The sequence below is a fragment of the Plutella xylostella genome, chromosome 8 (genome assembly GCF_932276165.1).
Source record: "Plutella xylostella chromosome 8, ilPluXylo3.1, whole genome shotgun sequence".
NCBI lineage: Eukaryota > Metazoa > Arthropoda > Insecta > Lepidoptera > Plutellidae > Plutella > Plutella xylostella.
Genome location: NC_063988.1, coordinates 9176709 through 9197833, shown reverse-complemented (window position 1 = coordinate 9197833; position 21125 = coordinate 9176709). Strand labels below are relative to the sequence as shown.

The 21125-nt window shown below is 37.0% G+C and overlaps 3 protein-coding genes across 3 annotated transcripts; 2 read left to right on the top strand and 1 right to left on the bottom strand.

Moving 5' to 3' along the window:
* The first annotated feature begins 67 nt into the window (after nucleotides 1-67).
* LOC105392746 (CTD nuclear envelope phosphatase 1 homolog) lies at nucleotides 68-9796 on the top strand. The gene is made up of 7 exons (XM_048622377.1): nucleotides 68-334; nucleotides 424-490; nucleotides 2388-2578; nucleotides 4167-4279; nucleotides 6851-6966; nucleotides 7682-7832; nucleotides 8210-9796. Exons 1-6 carry the CDS (start codon nucleotides 236-238, stop codon nucleotides 7825-7827), a joined length of 732 nt encoding a protein of 243 aa, XP_048478334.1. The 5' UTR covers nucleotides 68-235; the 3' UTR covers nucleotides 7828-7832; nucleotides 8210-9796.
* Nucleotides 9797-14154: 4358 nt separating this feature from the next.
* Nucleotides 14155-17063, bottom strand: LOC105392747 (mRNA-decapping enzyme 1B). The gene has a single exon (XM_011564422.3). It carries the CDS (start codon nucleotides 16971-16973, stop codon nucleotides 15684-15686), a length of 1290 nt encoding a protein of 429 aa, XP_011562724.3. The 5' UTR covers nucleotides 16974-17063; the 3' UTR covers nucleotides 14155-15683.
* A 358-nt stretch (nucleotides 17064-17421) lies between these two features.
* LOC105392749 (SREBP regulating gene protein) lies at nucleotides 17422-19774 on the top strand. Its single transcript, XM_011564423.3, has 4 exons — nucleotides 17422-17685; nucleotides 17829-17973; nucleotides 18276-18427; nucleotides 18771-19774. The coding sequence occupies exons 1-4, from the start codon at nucleotides 17584-17586 to the stop codon at nucleotides 18969-18971; spliced, it is 600 nt and encodes a 199-aa protein (XP_011562725.2). The 5' UTR covers nucleotides 17422-17583; the 3' UTR covers nucleotides 18972-19774.
* The last annotated feature ends 1351 nt before the right edge of the window (nucleotides 19775-21125 follow it).

Here is a 21125-nt window from a genome sequence, read left to right as displayed (position 1 = left end):
GGCAAACTATCGTGATGAGTTGGCAGTGGCACTTCACTAGACCACAGACGAAAGGGAAAAAAATATTTTTGTTTATGGTCAATTGGGTCGATTATGTCATGGCGGGTTAGATGTTTTTCGGCATCTGATTTTAATGAATTTGTTTTGAATTACGCCGTCAATGATCTCGTTTTATCTGGTGTCGTTAAATACTAAGCGTGTCTGTTTAGGGGTGATCGGTTTATAAACAATTCAAATGCTGAAACAATTGCAAATGGGCCTTCGCGCGTTCATGCTCCTCGCTTCCAAAGTATGGAGTTGTTTTTGTTATATGTTTAAGAAGCAATATCGGGCGGTAAATATGAATGAAACACTTTATAATATTGCATGATAAGTTGTATTCCAGAAGGTGAATGTATGTTAATGTGTTGTTTTTATTTTCAGTTGGCACAGTATCAGTCTGTCAAGTATGAGATCTATCCGCTTTCGCCAGTCTCTAGACACAGGCTGAGTGAGTATTTTATCTTCCTTTATCTCGTTATTATTATTATTCAGACAAGCGTATCGTTAAGCACCATATATCCTGTAATATAATATGTACACAAGTAATTTCCTGCAATATTATGAACAAGGATTTCCTTATAATTATCTGTAATTTTACCTGAATTTCTCCTCGAGATATCCTTATATTCACTTTACTCAATAAATCCAGGAAATAAATTAATTAGATTGCAATGAGATGATACTTTCACTGCTATGCCAAAACAAATTTAACATCTCTAGAACAATGTACTTTTACACATGATGTTTATAAAAAATAGCAGTTAACCCTCACATCCTGAAAAATCAGAGACAGTTAAAAGGCCTGGTTTAGCAATGAGTCACCAGGATGTTAATGAAGAAAAGATTGTTCTTAACATTTCATAGTCTGGCCACAATATTATTTTATCTTACCAATACCAACTAAATAAAGCATACACTCAACAATTAAATGCTAAAGCAGTTCTCACCATTGTTTTAGTTCCGATTTCTTTTCTCTACCTGATGCCAGCTGTAAACTCCAAAACCTCATGAGTATAATGTAACCCTTAATCTGTTGTGGCTACCCAAATTATTTAATTGTTTTTCACCCTTAACTCAAGGGGCTGAACTTCAAGACAAGGTTCTATAATAAATAAACTTCTATAATACCTTACATGTAGGTACTCCCAATGTCGGGATACACATTAATATTAACCTTTAAGTATGGACGTCATTTTTTCTTAACACCAGTGCGGACGTGGAGCCTCACAGGCTCCTATATGCATACACTTTTTTTTGGAGAATTTGATATAAGATTACTTTAAAACGGATTGGATATTGAATTTAAAGGATTTAGCAATAAAATAACGTGCTTATGTAATCAAATATTATTTAAAAAAATATAGAAATGTGAAAAATTCAAACTTATGACACTTTTAAGTCCTAATTTACTGAGGCTACATTTTCTGGTATTAAAGACAGTCAAACTTATTACTATAACAAAATTAGTCTTATTTTCTTAAAATATAATACATAAGTAACCGAAAACACAAAACACCTGCTTCAGGTAACTATTATTTAAAATATTGACCACAGTCTAATAGCGCCAATTTATTGGCAGTCAATGCACAGAGGTCTAGGACACTTGGAGACACACAGGCAACACAAACATAGTTATTCATCCTATGTTTTTTTCGCGGGACAGATTCTACATGCTCTTGTAGACCCTTGACTGGTTTCTTGATCCTGGACACCTTCTGTGACCATAATTATCATCACCTAAAACTCGATTCATTAGTCAACCTCAGTTCTCTTGGCCATCGTGTATTTATATCACGTCTTTGCACATGAGGCACTACATGCACACGTGCTAGTTTTTTTAGAAATTACCTTTACCTTAAGAAGTACCAGCATTACTTATTTTTCACATTTTGAAAAAAAAATCTAAAAAAAACATAATCGCCCATACAAAATATATTGTATGACAACAATGGACGTGTAGCCTGACAGGCTCCAGTCAATTTTTTGATGGTCATTAGTCACGTGATATTCACCGGACGACTCAACCTCCTCCCTCATTGGTAATTTGGCAGCTAAAACAAAAGCTACTGAGCCGCTCAATCGTGGGGAGCGGGGGGAAATAGGCAAAACTATGAAAACGTAAACATCAGGTAGCCTGTGAGACTCCACGTCCATACTTAAAGGTTAAGAATGTTAGTGCCATACACTATATAACAATCCTTTGGGCTCTAAACAACTGAGGACTACTTTATACTTACTTCACCACCATCACTATTCATAAATCACCCTCTATAACCAACTGTTGTGTATGAAAAATTTTTTGTTCCTACTAATTTGTCATTAATACCTACTCAATTCTGTTCCAGGTCTGGTCAAAAGAAAAATGTTAGTGTTAGACCTAGATGAGACGTTAATACACTCGCACCATGATGCGATGTTGCGGCCGACGGTGAAACCGGGCACGCCGCCGGACTTTGTGCTCAAAGTGACCATAGACAAACATCCAGTGAGATTCTTTGTGCATAAACGGCCACATGTGGACTACTTTTTGGATATAGTAAGTTGAATTTAATAATTTGAGCCAGGCAGGTTTGCATTGCGATTTATAGTTTCTTTAGTTACAGTAGTTTATACATATTTATAGGCAGTGGTACAGTGGCTCTTGCGGAGTTGCAAAAAGGAACTTTTAGCTAATAAATGTCAACATGGAATCTATGTATGTCTCTTTCTGTCTTTATACTGTCAAAGCAAGGCAGCAATATTATTTAAGGTCGACATAAGCTTAAAGTTCCTTTCTGCAACTCAGCATAAATTCGTTAAGAGATTATAAATATCTACAACATCATTTAAACATTTGGAATGTACAATTCCTGCTATGGCGACTGAAACAAGGAGTGTTTATGTATAAGATCATAAATACTCCTTCTATAGGGTCTGTACCATACTTACCCACATGTGCTAGCCATGTGTCTACAAATACTCACAATAGGTAGGTATATATACATATTGTTGCTGTCTATTTTTAAGACTGAAATTCACTATCATGCACCATTTGGAGCATTGTAGTTTGGTGCCAATTTCAGTGTCTACTTACAGATGAATTTATTCAATTTACTATGTGAACCCAGCTATATTGGATTCTAATTGGGACTTATCTAAATAGAGTAGTCAATTATTGTATTGGAAATTGTATCGATAACAAGCTTACCTTATAGTCAGTGTTTCCCATGAGTTATTTGACTGACCTAACCTAACCTAACCTTCCCTTCATTGGAAGGATACCCTGCCCCAGCAGTGGGAACGTGATGATGATGATGATGATGATTTGACTGTGCAATATACTGTCTCGTAAAATGTTTCTCCTAAAACTTAAAACACGTACATACCTATGTGGATATGAAGCCCTCTAAAGAATATAATCATAATTGATGTTGAATTTTGTGTAACTTACACTTGGATTCCAATTTGCTGACTAAACCTGACCAGTCGATAAAGAATCTACCCTATTCAATCTAACTATAATCACTGTACCTAATCCCATGCAGTTGCCTCAGTACTTACCTAAACAGTTTAGACTAAACTGGATAGTATAGCATACTATGTATAGTTATGAGGCATAGAGTTAATAATTTGTTGAATGGTTATGATTCAACAAATTATTAACTCTATGCCTCATAACTATACATATTTATTTATTTATACTTTTATTGCACATATTACAAAAGTAGATGTACAATCAGGTGGACTTAATGCTAAGAGCTATAAGCACTGTAACCTAACTAGTCAACGAAGAATGGACCCTATGGCTTAGTTTCACATTTGAGTAAATCTACCTAAGCATGAACTTACTTAACACCTTATCAGTGATAGTTCAGCCAATCACAGCGCTGCATTCCATACTCAAACTCTACTTATCTTGACGTTCTCAACTGTGAAGGCGCTGACACATTAGCGGATGCGGCTTACGGACGCGGCAGTCAGCCGCGACTGATAGTGTGCACGGTCTTTTGGGACAGTTCGTGCCAGATCGCTCTCGGACGTCTGAAAGCTGAACGACAAAGACATAAAAGCCGCGTCCGCTAGTGTGTCGGCGCCTTGAAACTGACAGTATTCCTCATAACTATAACCTCCATAACCCCTCGCAGGTGTCCCAGTGGTACGAGCTGGTGGTGTTCACGGCGTCGATGGAGATCTACGGCGCGGCGGTGGCGGACAAGCTGGACGACGGCCGCGGCGTGCTGCGCCGGAGGTTCTACAGGTATTGTGACATGGTGATATGAGGCCTATTGAATACCCGAAGTTCTATAGGTATTGTGACACGTTTACACGATATGAGGCTTGAGGCTTGGATCCGTAGAGTTATCCGGTGCCGCCGTGGGTAATACGTACGTATGGTAAATAGTGGCACGTATTATTGAGACTAGCGTATTTGAAAGTACATTGTAGGACTTAACACAGCACCACCGGTTTGAACGAACACGCCGAAACACCTATTAGTTTACGAAATATATCGGCATCATACGCATCGCATTCAGTATTCTTTGTATAGAAATTCACACAAGTGCGTCACACAAGTGCGTCCACTTCATCGGCAGACGCCGCGCCGTTTCTCCATACATTTATTTTAATCCCTTTGGTCTAATACGTCCGATACCGATAGGTGGACGGTAACCTTTATGCGTGTCCGGCTTTTTGAAGCGTATTTTATGCTGAAACGTCTGCATAATATGCTCCAAAACAATGTTATATCATAAAATTGTGCTGTAAGTTTTCCCAAAATAAAATAAATAATTAAATAAATAAAAATATACGCTATTCTGGAAACGCTCTTTCTTAAATAGGCAAGAAACAAACAAACAGAAAATAAACAATATCTTGAATGTGAGGCTCGTTCAAAGCTGTGTAATATACTTTTCCACCCCTGTTTACTAAAGAATGTGAAACCCTAAAACTGCCATAAAATCTTTTATAGCCAATATTCATAACCTAAATATGTTTATTATTCTTGATTACGTTATTATTAGTCGCCCTCGCGTTTACATTTCATGTGAAAATTCAACAATGCACAGTTGAAACAGGGTCAGTGGCCGATAATCTCCCGTGTTTACGTTACACCCGGCTTTAAACTACTGATACTAATTAGCTACTTGCTGCCATGCTATAAACAGCTTGAGTGTTAATAACGTATTGTTTATATTATCCTTGTTGTTATAAGCTGCGTGAGTAATGTTTTTATGCGACTGAATATTATCATTATATTTGTATTTGTTTGCAAGGTCTATTTTAAATCGAAACCTTTAAGGGCGCCTTCAAATTAGTCGCTAAGTGTCGCGCGACTGCAGCGCTGCTGCAGCGCTGCAGTCGCGCTGCTGTCAAAATCCATATAAATTTTGTAATTTAAAAGATGCGCGACTGCAGCGCCGCAGCAGCGCTGCAGTCGCGCGTTAATAATTTATATGGAATATAGACAGCAGCGCGGCTGCAGCGCTGCAGCAGCGCTGCAGTCGCGCGACACTTAGCGACTAACTTGAAGGCGCCCTAAGACTAGACTAGAAAATTTCCTGTATAACCATAAGAACCTCAACTTCGCCACCTAAGAAACCATCGCCAATAAATATTTCATACCATAACGTGCCTACCTAATCACGAAGGTACTACGTTACCATGGCAACGAGCAATCTTGACCTAGACACGCAATGCTATCATCAGTGGCACGCAATATTTGATTTACTCAACTTTCAAACTAGAACACATTTAGGAAGGAAATGCTCTGCAGATATAAAATTTTCCTGGTATTTTACTAATATTTACAGGTGATTTAGCGCTTGGCACAGTATTAGTTATTGATATATGAGAATACTAGCGCCATTCGCTGGTTTTTCTGCTATCCCAACTAAAAAGGAGCCTAAATACATTTCACTCTAAAAAGTGGATGCATACAAGACCCACTAACTAGTAGTACAACACGCGTACATAAAGATACAGCAATATTAAAATGGCGGCCTTAACTTTAGCGGGAGTAGAAAGGAGTACAGACATATACGAATAGAGCAAGATAGCATGAGTCCCTCCGACTTTTTCATATTGCTTCTTTATTTCAGCTCGTTATAGTATTCTTTGAATTGCATGCCTTTTATATGGCTACTATAATTCATAACCACCAAACATGGAAGTAGAAAAAAAGATTCCTTTATTTCACGCTATAAATAAATCACGCATAAACTAAACTCACAAATTTGGGGAAATTTTAAAAAATATTACTGGTAACACTGGGAAATGATTTTGTTTGTTTACCTACATTTTTTTCTAAGAAAATATTTTGGGTTAACAAATCGTAAACCACATGAAATGTATTAATTGAATAACTTATCTGTGAAAAGTGATCCCTTCACATTTTTTCTTAAAACCACTGTGATTGTGGCAGGATTTAACAACGCAGGACGGCATATTTTTCTCACTTTTCAAACAACGTTTATGTGTTTACTAAGGTAAGGTTCGCGACGTAATGGCGGCGCACTGACTTACTTTTTGTGTGAATGTGTGGGTGTGTCTCGTCGTTACATGAAACTGACTTACTTTGGGTGCTTCACTTTTTAGTTCGCGAGATTCCTTCCGTCTTTTTTTCTACTTCCATGCCACCAAATGAGTATTTACCATAGGGGCATAAAGCCATTGCTAAGGGTGGTGTGATCCCGTAATCTTGTTGTCATTGGAATGTTTGGTGCCAAGTTTTTAAATACGGCATCTGACCACCACTTTTGTTTTTCACAACTGTTTTCACAATATTTTTTTGCCTTTTTACTAACCCTGTCTATGGTTTGTCCCACAGACAACACTGCACGGCGGAGCACGGCTCGTACACCAAGAACCTGACGTCGATCTGCGACGACCTCAACAGGGTGTTCATTCTGGACAACTCGCCCGGCGCCTACCGGGATTTTCCAGGTCAGTGTTCAACTATACCACTATTCCTGTACCAGGTACATACATATGCTCTCGACTGTAATCCCCGAAGGGGTAGTCAGAGGTGACGCGCAACTTTTCGTTGTACATTTATACTCACGTGATAGGTCGCGAGTCGTATCGCCGTTTTCGAATGAGTACAATGCACATAGGGTACACAATTCTAGATGTGCAGGTTTCTTTACGATGTTTTCATTCACCATAAAAACGATGGTATCTTAAATTCAAAGAACTCCGGCATTCGAACCAGCATCTCTGGTGTGAGAAGCTGGCGCTTACCCGACTTACCACCGTTGTACTAGGTGTTCACTTGAATAGATTTTACCGCAGACAGTACTGATGATAAATGTATACAGACATTCTGTTAGCTTAAGAGGCCGTGTGCCACCTCTTTATTGATTTATGTTATGACACCGGAAAACTCGATAGTGGTTGAATAAGGAAGATCCGTTGAAAACAGCCTTATGACCGAACTGACCTCCAGTTCGGTCATAAGGCTGTTTTTAACAGCATGCGGATTTTATCATGCATGCGGGATTGTCCCGCACGCGTTCATACAAGTATTCATTGTAACGCGTGGCATATGCACGCGAGATGCGGGAAAATAGCGTGCTATCAAACGTGCGTGATGAAAGCAGCATGCTGTTAAAAACAACAAGTTTGGACCGCTGTTACATCTTACCCCTCTCGCCCGCAGACAACGCGATACCGATCAAGTCGTGGTTCTCGGACCCGCTGGACGTGTCGCTGCTGAACCTGCTGCCGGTGCTGGACGCGCTGCGGTTCACTCACGACGTGCGCAGCGTGCTGTCGCGCAACCTGCACCTGCCGCGCCCGCTGTAGTGCAGGTCAGTGCGAGTGTGCAGGTGTGCAGGTATGCAGGTGTCGCTTCACCCACGACCTGGACAGCATGCTGAAAGACTATAATTTTTCGTTCGTTCGTCGATTTAGAAAGTGACACCACCCCTAGTAGTGTAGGTGAGTGCAGCGCCCTCCCTGTGTGGTGTAACATGTCCTATGTGCCCGGTCCCCTAGGACCTAGGAGGACGGCGAGTTCAGAGTCCGTACCCCCCCGAGCTTTGCAATGAAATTTTTAAAGAATTGATAACAGAAGCCATGATCATCAATACGCCTTCTGTCATTTGTTTTATCACATGCAAGAAGTAAACGCGAACTATTTAATTTGCGCAGAATATTAAAACTAATCTATCTTTTCTGTTTCCAGGTGGAACCCAACTTGTACAAAGGCGGACGCCGCGCGCCTCCGCAGTTAATTTATTATAATTTCCTCACTCGTTAGGCCGTTCAACGCTTCTATCAAATTATACATATAGATTTAATATAGTTAATTATGTTTTAAGATTTGTTTGAGGTACATCGGATTAAACATGTTTGTAAGAATGACGTGGTTTCTTGAAGCTAGGTATTTCAAAATGGCCGACGAGCTTAAGTTAGTGATGTGTCAAATGGTATAAAGTCTTGCGTGTTTTACACTGTATTTGACAGATGCGGTACATTTTGACAGTTCTAAATATTAGTTTTTATGTTATAAACTTTGAAAATATATCACTACTTTAGATTGGTCGCCATTTTGAAATATTATTATGTTTTTTATCGCGTTTAATGTCAAGGCGTTACCTACGGCTGCTGTAGGAGGGCTGTCAAAAGTTAGTGCTTTCTTGTAGAGTGTTTGCAAAAGCACTATTTGAGTCATTTAGAAGTCCCACCAATATAAATACTTTTTAGTACATTTGACATCTCATCTTAGTTTTTCTTTTCAAAGTAAGAAATCGGATAAAACCGGTATTTATGTTTGCATAATCGATTTTCGTTGTCGTCTCCTAACGAATCATTTCCTTTCACATGTACAAATCTGTAACTGTAATAGTGAATAATATAGTTGTGAATAATATGTACTTAATACAATTAACATTTATAAAACAGAGATGAGATGTGGTGCTCAAAGTTACTAAAATCTTTTATATTAGAAAAATATTATCTGTTTCACAATTGTTTACCTTCACAATAATTACTATTCGTATGATCTCCTATTTTTCATGAACAATATAATCTATAATGTACTCTATGATAGACAAGCGGAATTTTAAAACTTATTTTATTACGGCCGATTCAAATTATGTCAAACCAATCATAAAAGAAAAAAAACTGAATTAATTTCTAGAGCTCATGTATCACATGGTACTAAACAGAGATATATTAAAAACAATTGCATAAGTACAATGTTTTCGTATACGTAAATAGTCTTACTAGTAAATTCTTCATCTTTACGGCCTATTGGAAAATAATAAAAACTCATAATTTCAAAACTTACTAGTGACAATATGGTAGCATTTGTTACCTACTCAAATGATGTACAAATCATAACAGACAGGTTTACTCGGATTTTTTACTTATTACAATTGTTATAAGGTTGATTCTCCAGTGATTCTATAGCAATGTTTGCGTTTTGACAATATTATGATCTAGTGCACTATGGTACTTACAAGAGCCTTGGACTTCTGTATTACCACAAAAAAGCGTGTTTGACACAGACTATGACAGAGGCATAAGGGTTTCAGTAGTACTAAACATCTGTTTACCGTGTACCTAAGTCTAGTTTTTGTGGTAAGATAATCTCGAAAGTCTTATAATAATATCCTGTTAGACCAATATGACGAAATATTTAAAGCAAATTATAATTTGGAAGTAATCTTGTGGGTCTCATTGACAGATCTTTCTATAATGGATCTAATGAAATGCCTTTATTATATTTATCCTACTCGACCACACAGAAAGGGAGCAGTTGAAAACAGTGACCTCTTGAGATAAGCTTCCAGCTATTGGCATCGTACGTATCGCACCAAACGGATGTTCATAATTGTATGGAGACACGGCGTTGGCAATGCCGATGAAATGGATGCCCTTGTGTGAATTTCACTTTTTGCACTTTTTTCTCTGTTTCGATCCAATATATTTTGTTTTATTCATTAATTCGGTTCTTACGACGACGGTCGGAAAGACAGTACAAAGATTTTCGTTTAGATACTCTCTGACTTTTTTATTATGGCAGCTATCGGCTGTCTTTTGTTAACAGACGTAAATTAACAACGATGTCACTGTTTCTTCTTAAAATGACCCTTTCATCACAAACGGCAAACCAAACAAGTACTTCTGTTTACTAGTGAAATTCTTTTAAATAATAATGTTTTAAATTTTATTATAATCGTTGAACGTTCAATATCGCAGGACTAGCGGCAAGTCACACCCGTAGTGAATTTTTCAAAAAAATTAGTGTATATAAATTTCTGTTACAAGTAAACATAGGTATTCTTTATTGTATCAAGTTATTATAATAATAATAAAAATTTGAATTGTTCGTTTAAAACCAAATAATTGAGTAAATATAGTTTTAGTGAAAGATGGAATAACCTTCGTGGAATGGACTTAAGTTTGTGTTCCTTGGACGAGAAGGAGATATCTGCATTATATAAAATACTAGCTGTGCCCGCGAGCTTCGCTTCGCCTTAAAAAGATTTTCCCGTGGGAATTCCGGGATAAAAAGTAGCCTATGTTCTTTCCCAGGGTCTAGACCATATGTATACCAAATTTTACTCAAATCCGTTCAGTAGTTTTGCCGTGAAAGAGTAACAGACAGACAGACAGACAGACAGACAGACAGACAGACAGACACAGTTACTTTCGCATTTATAATATTAGTAAGGATGTGTTTAAAATTAATTAAATAAGAAATCGTTTAATTGACGAAGTGTTGCGCCTACGCACAGCGTGGTCCAATATTTTGTCAATTAATCTGCACCATTGTAAATACTTATACATTAAATATATTGAATATATCAGATCGTTTAAACAGGTGTAGATTTTGCCTGAAGAAGCGGATTGCACTATAGTTAGCTTCGGACTCTGTCATGGCCACACCTGGGGGTTCATTCACCTTTTTATAAATAAATTAAAGTGTACACGCGCAAAAGGAAACATTCTGATTATGATTCAATGCTCAAAATCCTTCAAAACAATAGATTGAAACATTGGTGTGCTTTGGGAGAGACCTACGTCCAGCAGTGGACTGCTATAGGCTTACAAGCGAATTCGTATGGCGCGAGAGAGTCGCCACCTAGCGGCACATGCGCTGCACTAGCAACACGCCAATCAATTTCTAGATCATTTTACTGGTCGAACGGTTATAACCGCTCCCACTAAGCCCTCTGAAACCCAGATATTCCTTCTCGCTCTCGCTAGAGAGTCGGTTAGTGTTTCCTCTCAGTCGTTTTCTACACTTTTATACGAATTATGTATTATTATTGCTTCCATGATTTTTGTAAAGATCTGCGGGAACAGGCATAACACACTCATAGTGAGAATATTGGATTAATTGGACGAATAAGAGCGAATTAGAAATGTAACACTAATGTACAAATGTACGGTCAACATTTTTGGACCTTGTCATAGTAAAATTTAAGTAGTCACAACTTTTGTAAGAATTCTAGAGCTAAGCAGTCTTACGCGATTTCATTATACGCTTATGAACTTATGAGTTGGCATGATGATGGGTATGTTGAATCCAAAATCAAAATTATAACTTGTAGAGATGTAAAATATATCAATCGTTCGTAGGTATGACTTATTTTACTCTTGTTGTAGATTGTTTGGTATTCTACAGGTGTTTTTATTATTTTTTTTTGAACCCTTGCAAAGTGTTACAATTACCTAATGGTCTCGAAAATTAATTATGTTCTTATTTGGGTAATCTTTTGTTATATGTAGATTTGTCTGAATGTATGACAGACATAATTATTTTTCAGTGAACGCAAATTCCTATTGCAATTTAAGAACTAAATAGGTACCGACTATGTAAATTTTTGTGTCTAAATTAAGTACTCCACTGATTTTCAACTCGTTCTTATTTCAAATGTATAAAGTCTATATTCGGTCATCACGGTTTCTAGATAATATTTATAAGTATGCCTGTTTACTTAGATCTTAGGGTTATATCAATATAGTATGTTTTGCTAAAACAAGCAAAATAAATACGAAAATCAACAGATTTTGAAGTTTTCTTTGTTACACATTTTTTCATAACATAATTGAAGTACGTAAGTAATGTTGCAGTGTCCAAGTTCATTTGAACTTATGTTCTGAATATGAGATTAAAAATGTGTTTTTCCATATCGAATTTAGATTTCCTAAACACCTAGGTACCTTTACCTTCCGTAGAAGTAATCGTTTCCGCTAATGACAGGTATGCCATAGTCAAAGATGTGACTAACTACGACTGTGGAAAATAGTTCTCTGCTAAGGAGCACCACAATACTCTGTCGTAGGTCGTAGGCCAGCCACTACCGGCCACCTGTTTAAGGTTGTAGGCCACGCTTGCTCGTTTCGGTATAAGTACCTACCTACCCTTCATATTTTTTAGATATATTTGTTTATTGCCAGTAAATAGCTAAAGGGGCTGTCCATTAATCACGTGAGGTCGTTTTTCTCATTTTTTGACCCCCCCCCCCCCTGGTGATATTTGGTGAGGTTTGAGACCACCCCCCCCCCTCCCCCCTCCTGGATCACGTGTATGGTCAGTGTGAAGGAAAGGGTGTGCGGGACTTAGAAAATTTTTCGATTTTTTTTCAATATTGAAATTTCGGTATTTTAATAATGGGGGGTTACTTATTATGTTACTACAAACATATTATGTCAAATAAACTTTTTTCTGAAATTCGTATTTTCGACTCTATTAACACTTTACTGTTAATGGGGTACCAGGGACTCTGACAAAATTTAAGATTTTTTAAAAATATTTTAATTTAGATATTTTAATAATGGGGAGTTATGTATTATGTCAATACATACATATAATATCAAATAAACTTTTCTCTGGAATGCGTATTTTCGAGTCTATTGACACTTTTACTTTTAAAATACACCAGGGACTCTGATCAATAGAGTCGAAAATACGCATTCCAGAGAAAAGTTTATTTGACATTATATGTTTGTATTTACATAATACATAACTCCCCATTATTAAAATATCGAAATTAAAATATTTAAAAAAATCTAAAATTTTGTCAGAGTCCCTGGGACCCCATTAACAGTAAAGTGTTAATAGAGTCGAAAATACGAATTTCAGAAAAAAGTTTATTTGACATAATATGTTTGTATTAACATAATAAGTAACCCCCCATTATTAAAATACCGAAATTTCAATATTGAAAAAAAATCGAAATTTTTTCTAAGTCCCGCACACCCTTTCCTTCACACTAACCCATTTATGTGTACCTATTTGCAATAAAATTTATTATTTTAATCCTATAAATCCTATCCTATACTACAAATCGTTCAAATTTTTGCGTCGTTCAAAATTTCGGTTCAGAAATACCTAGCCCTTTTTGACAAAATTTAATACACGTGATGTCTAACGAGACCCCCCCTCCCCCCTCGTGATGTTTTCCGTACCCCCTCCCTCCCCCTTTGAGCCTCACATGATTAACGGACGGCCCCAAAGTAATAACCATCAAACCCACCACCTTAACCCAACAGAGTACCATACCGGTCAGCTACTATACATTTTGTATTATTCTGTTTCTTGGTAATTTATTGTTGGATTTCGCATAGGTAGTATTTTTAGAGGTAATTATGCCTAACCACGGCAATAATCGACGCTCATCCTTCGCCGTCCGGCGACCAACCCTACTCCAGTTCTAGTAAGTATAAGTATAAATATAGTCATAGACTTATTATTGTTGTCGAATGTGAAGGACTTTCTAATGATTATGATAGGCAAGTATACTTATTACTTCCATGGATAGGCACAAGAGTGGCGCCATCTACTTTTTTTCTAATAACAGCGTCATAAGTAAGTATAGGAGATCGCAGTGCACACTACACTAAAGTCAAGATCAAGCTGTCTTTCAACAAACACCTATAGGGATTCGAACCCAGGACCCTGAACACAGCTGTCGGCAACTAAAAACTACCTATACGGCAACGGCGATTATGAATGAACGTATATTTACTATAGTGTGCATATTTGTGCAAGTCGTAGTACCTACAACAGTGAGTTGTTCAGAATGTTATCGCCCTTTCGCCTTACTATACCTACTTCTAGTGGCTTTTGTTCAAATTAGAAAGGTATGGGGTTGACGTAATCAGACTCAGGAAAATATTTCATGGACTGTTTAATTTAAAGGAATTTAGACACAATCATAATAACCAACACTGTCGAAACTAATTCAAATTATCACGGGTATACAGACTAAAAAATACTTGTAGCATGAGCATGTCAATCATTTTTTTAATGAAATTAAGAGCAGTTATCCATTGAAATATTTAGTTATAAATGCATCATATTCAACTTAATAAATAGTAGGCCAAAGTATGTCACTATTGTCTTTTTGTGCAATAATTTATAATTAAAATTATGTTTTGTCAAATTGTATTCCAAATGGATAAATGCTCTCATCACAAATTGCATAAAAACATTTACAAAAGTCAATGTTAAATTGCTTAGCTAATCAACTTTAGATGTATTATATGAAGACCTTATTTTATGTAGATCATCCTATTGTTTTATAGATACTCCCCTTCTTAATTAAAAGGCAAGGAAAGTACAAAAACAATTAAAAAAATATCTTGAATAGAAAGGCTGGCTCCTAATACAATATTTCCTGTAAATTATTAGAAAGTCACTAAAATCAATTATTCAGCTCCAGCCAAATGAGTAGAGCTTAAGAAATAAAGATAATTTTATAGTAGGTATTATATAATCAGACTGGCAGAAGTTCAATAGAATTACAACACTTATTACTGTGCCAAGTACTACAGAAAAATAAATACAAGACCACTAAAGATTTCATGTGTAAAGTCGTAACACAGTTTCGTAAAGTACCAACTTATTTAACAAATCAACATCAAATACGTAATTGTTTCATACAAGTTTGCCGTAATAAGAAATATATTTTTGTGGCAATTCTTTATCTCAGTGCTATACAAATTATGAAGTTTTTTGAACAAAGACAGATTTTAAATCAAATAAAAATTAGAAACATTACAACTTACAAAAATTATACATATACTACAAGCGTATTCATATGTGAATAGGAAATGATAACTCTTGTAAACCTTTAGCAAATTATTGCAGTCCTACTACTATTAAAGCAATGTCCTTTTTCAAAATTATATCCTTATCTCAAAATGTCGACAGCAGGAAACAAAAATGTGCACATAAAACTTTCTTCATATCTCTAGGAGATAAAATACCTTTAAAAATAAAAGTATTGTCATTTAAATTCTTTTTTTGGCGACACTCACATCGCACAATTGCAATGAACTATAACATAACACATCTAAAGAAATGATGCAAGTTCAGCCGTCCCAGTCAAGTGTTATCAGAAGCTGAGGCAAAAATATAACTATCACAAACAGCCTTTCCAGAAAATAGTAATTTTACATTATAATCATCATAACTAGAGAATGTAGACACTAAAATTCATTCCCTATATAGAGTTCAATGACCAAGTCAAAGTTAAAACTTATTTAAAACATTATGTCCAAACTATCTGAAACTATGTTCAACTATCTATAAACCTAGAAGAAGGACTACACAACATTTTTTGAATGGATTTATACTTCAAATTACAACTGTACATGATGTAAGTGAGTGAGTCACATGCCTACCTAAAGAATGAAGTTTATGACACAGAAAATGCTTTTTCTGAGAAAGATTTCACATAGGCCTCATGCAGTTTGTTCACAAAGTCGGCGTCATGCTTGAGAAGATAGTTGAAGGCCTGGAGGAGCTGATTCCTTGTGAGAGGCTCCGGGGAGCTGGGCTCAGGTCCCGTGCTCGCCGTGAACATTGTTGGAGGCATGAGAGCTGGCTTCTGCGGAGTGCCCAGTGTGTTGTTCAACATTGGGAATAATCCTTTCTCTTCCAAAACCTTGCTACCATTATAAGTGCTTACCGAGTGGTTTATTTCCTGAGATTGACTCAAGTAGCTAGCCAATGGTGAGGTGGGCTTTGGGGAAGATATGTGCATAAAGTTAAGCTCATGTTCCAAATTAATAGGCCCATTTGTATCTGGCCCATCCCCCTTTTTAATTCCAGTTACCCTCTGCTGGTTGTTAACGTGGTTTTGTTTTTCTATGGGTGTTGACTTCAATGGAAATCCACAATTTTGGCGCATGGAAGCTTCTAATGCTATGTTGCCATTGGCACAGTGCTCCTGCGGGGTGATGGACCGCTGCTGCTTCTCGATGTGCTCTACCGAGTGGGCGGGGTTGCTCATGAGTCTCTGCAGGAGCATTGGTCCCTCGCGCGTGTCGGCTGGCCGGGGGCCGAAGATCCCGGGCGACGGCAGCGAGGAGACCGCCGGCATCTGGGCAGCAGCTCCTCCCCCGCCTGCTTTAGCAAAGAAGTCCATGACGCTCTGTGACGTCATGTCCGGGGCCCGCGCGGCGTCCTGCTTGCCGCCCGGCCCGCCCTTGTTGGAGTTGTAGTCATCCTGCGCCTTGCTCAGCATGCTGAAGATGTCGACGCCGGCCGACGTCGCCGGGGCGCTGTACGCCGGCGCCGCGGCCACGCTATCACCGGGGCCTTTCGTGCTGACCGAATCCTTCACAATGCAGTTCAATTTTGTCGCTACCCTGACGCACTCGTCTTTGTCATAGAACCATATGCCGTAAATACGACACTTGGCATTTCTATACAACAGGAAAGGTTCCTTCAGTTGTAATTCTAAGCCCTTCGATACTGGCTCGATCAGATTGTTTGTATTCAATCTGTTCATAATTACCAGACTGTGATATGGTTCCCCATTTCTGCTATACACAAACAAAGCTCCTTCGATGTTCGTTTTCTCCCATTCATTTTCTTCAAACGTATACAATGCTACGTGTGATGCACTGTCGATTATTTCCTTGGCATAAGGATCTGCCCTTTTTAACGCAGCAAAATTCATACGTAAGCCGGTGTCAGCCATTATATTAATGTTATAATTTGAGAATATTTTACACAACGAAAGAACATCACAGCAAAAATGACATGAATGAAAATTTCGCCATATTGGTATTTGCCACAGAGCAGAGAGTATCTGAGATCAAAGAGTGTTACACTGGAGAAGTAATAGGGCAAGTAGACTTACTTCCTTCACCATTTTTACTACACTCCACTTCAGTTTTATGTTTATCTTGATTATGTGTTTTATGTTCAAATTGATGTTATCACCATCAATCAATCATCACAACCTCCCTTTCTGCGTACCTTTCCCTTTCGAGTCCGCGCTTTCCCTAAACCCTCAGACTAAACCGCTATTACTGTCAAAATAAAATTGATAAACCCGTCATTTCAAATTCAAAACGTCAAATGTCAACGTCGAATGTTACAAATGTTGTGTTTTTGTTGATTGGATTTCGCTGATTTCGGTGATTTATAATAATTTAGTGATCAGCGATCGTACCCTGGCGGCTTGAATCATGCCATTTCGAGCCGTGATGCTGATCAACGCAATACCATACCCAAGACACGAAAAATGACAGAAAATTGATAAAATAAGCGACTCATTTGAACGTGCACTAAATATTGGGAACATAATGTGGTCGGCAGCAGTAGTGCGCTTCATAAGACGAAGATTAGTGCTAGGAATCATATTTGCATCTTCACTTACGTACTGCATCGTTAGCTTCTGGCGAGAAGTTAGTATTTGCTCATTATAGTATTAGTATTAAATACCTACCTAAGAATACCTAACCTGTCATCAGTTTATCCTACAAACCTAGTTTACCCGTAAGCGCCTAATCGAAAAAATGCAAATACTTTACAATGCTTTGAATTTCAGGGTAGTTCAAGGAAAAGTTATCAAGATATCCCAATTGAGAGAAAACCATTTGTTTGGCGAACTTTGCAAGAAACCAATGATACTGCTGACAGGATACTCTGTAGGAACTCCCGACAGGGGAAAGAGTATATTGTAGATGACAGAGGTAAGTAAACCTTTACCACAATTTAATGTTACTTACTAAAATTATTCTCTCTATTTCATTCATTTCAATGATAGGTCAGTTAGTGGCAGCTTACAATACAAAGTTACATCCACAATTTATTCTGAAGAAGAAAAGTGTATGAATAATAATTTCATTTCCATCTTAATGGAAAAGAAAATTATGTACAAATACATTTATGTTCATTCAACAATAAATCATCATGTTTCACACTCCCATTACATTACACTGTGTAACCAGTGTATTACGCAACATACTTATTGATATCCTATTTTAAATTCCAGGTTACATCTGTGAGCGTCCAGACATGGTGAAGTATGGCTGCTGCGACACGGAGTCGGAGCACACCAAGCGGTACCAGTGCAACACGTGCAACCAACACAACTGTTGCGTCATCTACGAGTACTGCGTGTCTTGCTGCCTGGACCCTAGAAGAGTAAGTGCTATTTTGTATTAAATTAACCCTAACCCTCCTGAGTTGTGGGAAGAAAATTTAAAGCAAGAGCTAAGGTTGACTATAATTCAATTACTGTCTTGCTTTCAGAGTAGGTATACAAGACTGAAAGTGATTAAGAGTTATTGTAACAGGTGTAACCTCAGTTTAAATTCCTATAAAGTTTAAAGTCTTTATTGCCCTAATAAATATATTTAGAAGTGTACAAAAGGTAGACTCAAATTTGTAATCATTTTCTACCAGTCAATATTAAAAAGCCAAGGCATTAGAAGTGCCCTCACTCTATAATCCCAATTTTCTCATCCATTTTTCTTTTAAATTCCAGAGAGACATGCTAGAGCTGGTGCTCTCTAAACTCTCAGCTGAAGAGAATGTGCTCTTCCGCACACTCACTGACGACTACGAGCTGTGCCTTGCCAAGTGCCGCACCAGTTCGCACAGTGTTCTTCACGAGAATGCGTATAGAGACCCAGACCACAAACACTGCTTCGGTGAAGAGCCACCGGGGACCAAGAAACCAGATTAAAGTGTGATGTAGGAACTGTGGATAAAGTGAGTTGGATAAAAACCAAGGTGCATTGTTACATAGTGTTGATAGTTGTGGGTTGGGTATATGTGGTGGCTTGTGAGAGTAAGTACCTCTTATGTTATATTATGATGCTGGCACCACATTGGCTATTCATATTTGTTATTCGATGATTACAGCAATCATATGCCAAATTTCAAAAATGTAGGCAGTTTCGGCAATAGTATGGTGACCACACATATATTATACTGACCACATATGGCAGTTATGGCAAATACGAATAGCCAAGGCAAGTGGTATCATGAGATTTATGAGTTGGATATGGTTGGGATGTACCTCTTTTCCATACCCAGTGATACATAGATAGACACTGGCATGAAATATATCTGTATGTGGGCATTTTATAAAATTTGTAATGACACATTTCACAACATACCTACAGTAAAATTTTATCTATATGCAAAATCACTAGTATTATGTTTCTTTTTAATTAGGGATCATATTTAATAAACCGGGTGGTTTAGGTGCTATTGCTTTTGAATTACAATAATTATGTACTTATACATATTTTAATGTTAATTTTACTACTGGGAAATTGGGAATGAATGAGAAGTTAGTTACAGTTTTTAGTAGATAGGTTTACTGAGTTTCTGTTAACTTTTTTACTTTTATAAATAAAAGGGTTTCCCAAGGGAATTCCACGAAAAAAGTTAAAAATTACATTATGTTACTATCACTCAGGTATAATCTTAGCATTTTAATAGTAAAATTATTTTCAGTAACATGTTTAAACTATTTTTATTTAACTTCCCACTGCTTGGAAAAGGTCTCTCTATGTTACACTTACAAATATACATACAAAAATAAATCTTTTCTCTTTATAATATTGGTATGATAATGTTTACCAACCACGACCGTTATGTTATTATATAAGTTAAAATTATTTAAGTACTTCACAAATCCCTAGTAGGTACACTGGCATGGGTATTTTTTCTTGCTAAATAAATATGAACTAATTTGTACTTATGTAAGATAATTGCCCATGTAAAAAAATAAACACCAAATATTATATGGATAGATTTAATTATAAAAGATGTTAATAATTCATTTGTAATATACTCACAACTATTAATTAAGTAACTAACACTAATTTGACTGATGATATAACTACTTATACATGGAAAAAAGAACGCGTATGTATTGTAAATCAACGCAAGCATTATTTAGTTCGTAGTTTATAGTACTAAGTAGATATTTAATTTAAACTTAAGATGTATTAGAAGAAACGAAACCCCGATCTATGCTGGTAGTTAAAACAATTTGACTCGAGTACACTACATACATGGTTTACAGTCGTCGAAATATAATAGGCCTGTTTGGACAGCTACACAAATTTGCTATTTACTCTTGATTTACTTGATGAAATACATAAAAAGGCACATAATCTGGCTTATTTTTAACGGCTGAACGAAAAAAGAACTTTTGAAGCACCAAAAGTTACTTATTGTTTAGATTTTTATGATTTGGATTTGACACCAGCTGTCATCCCATACATTTTCGAGCTGTCCAAACGGGCCTATTATATTATTTCGACGACTGTACACTACATACATAGTTTAGTTAGGAGAGCCTGTTTCATTCGTTTGTTTTTTGTCAAGCTGGAGTAATCCTCTAGGCTAGTTAACTTTGCTGTATCAGACGAATAGCGCGCATAATATGTTTACATTTATACTGTAAGTAAATGAAATAATTTAAATGTTATCAATCACTGAATATTTTAAGATTTCTAGTTACCAGATATTTTATATGGACTATCGAACATTTCGATTTATGGAAATGGTAATAAATTATCTATTTTTATAATGATATCATGTATTTTAATTTATCTGTGCAATGCTCTTACTTACTAAGCCCAGTTTATCACTCGAGTAAATCTAACCAAGCATGAATTCAAGTCGTACACCACAACAATAATTCAGCCAATCAACGTTCTGCATTCCATACAGAGCTTCTGTATAACTTGACTTTTTCAGGCCATGTAGAACATGGCGCTATTAAGATGTGACAATAGTTCTCCGTCGCGCTCGCTCTTGAGGCTGCGCGAAGTGAGTGAGCGCGATGCAAAACGTTTGTCACGTCATAAATGCGCCCCGT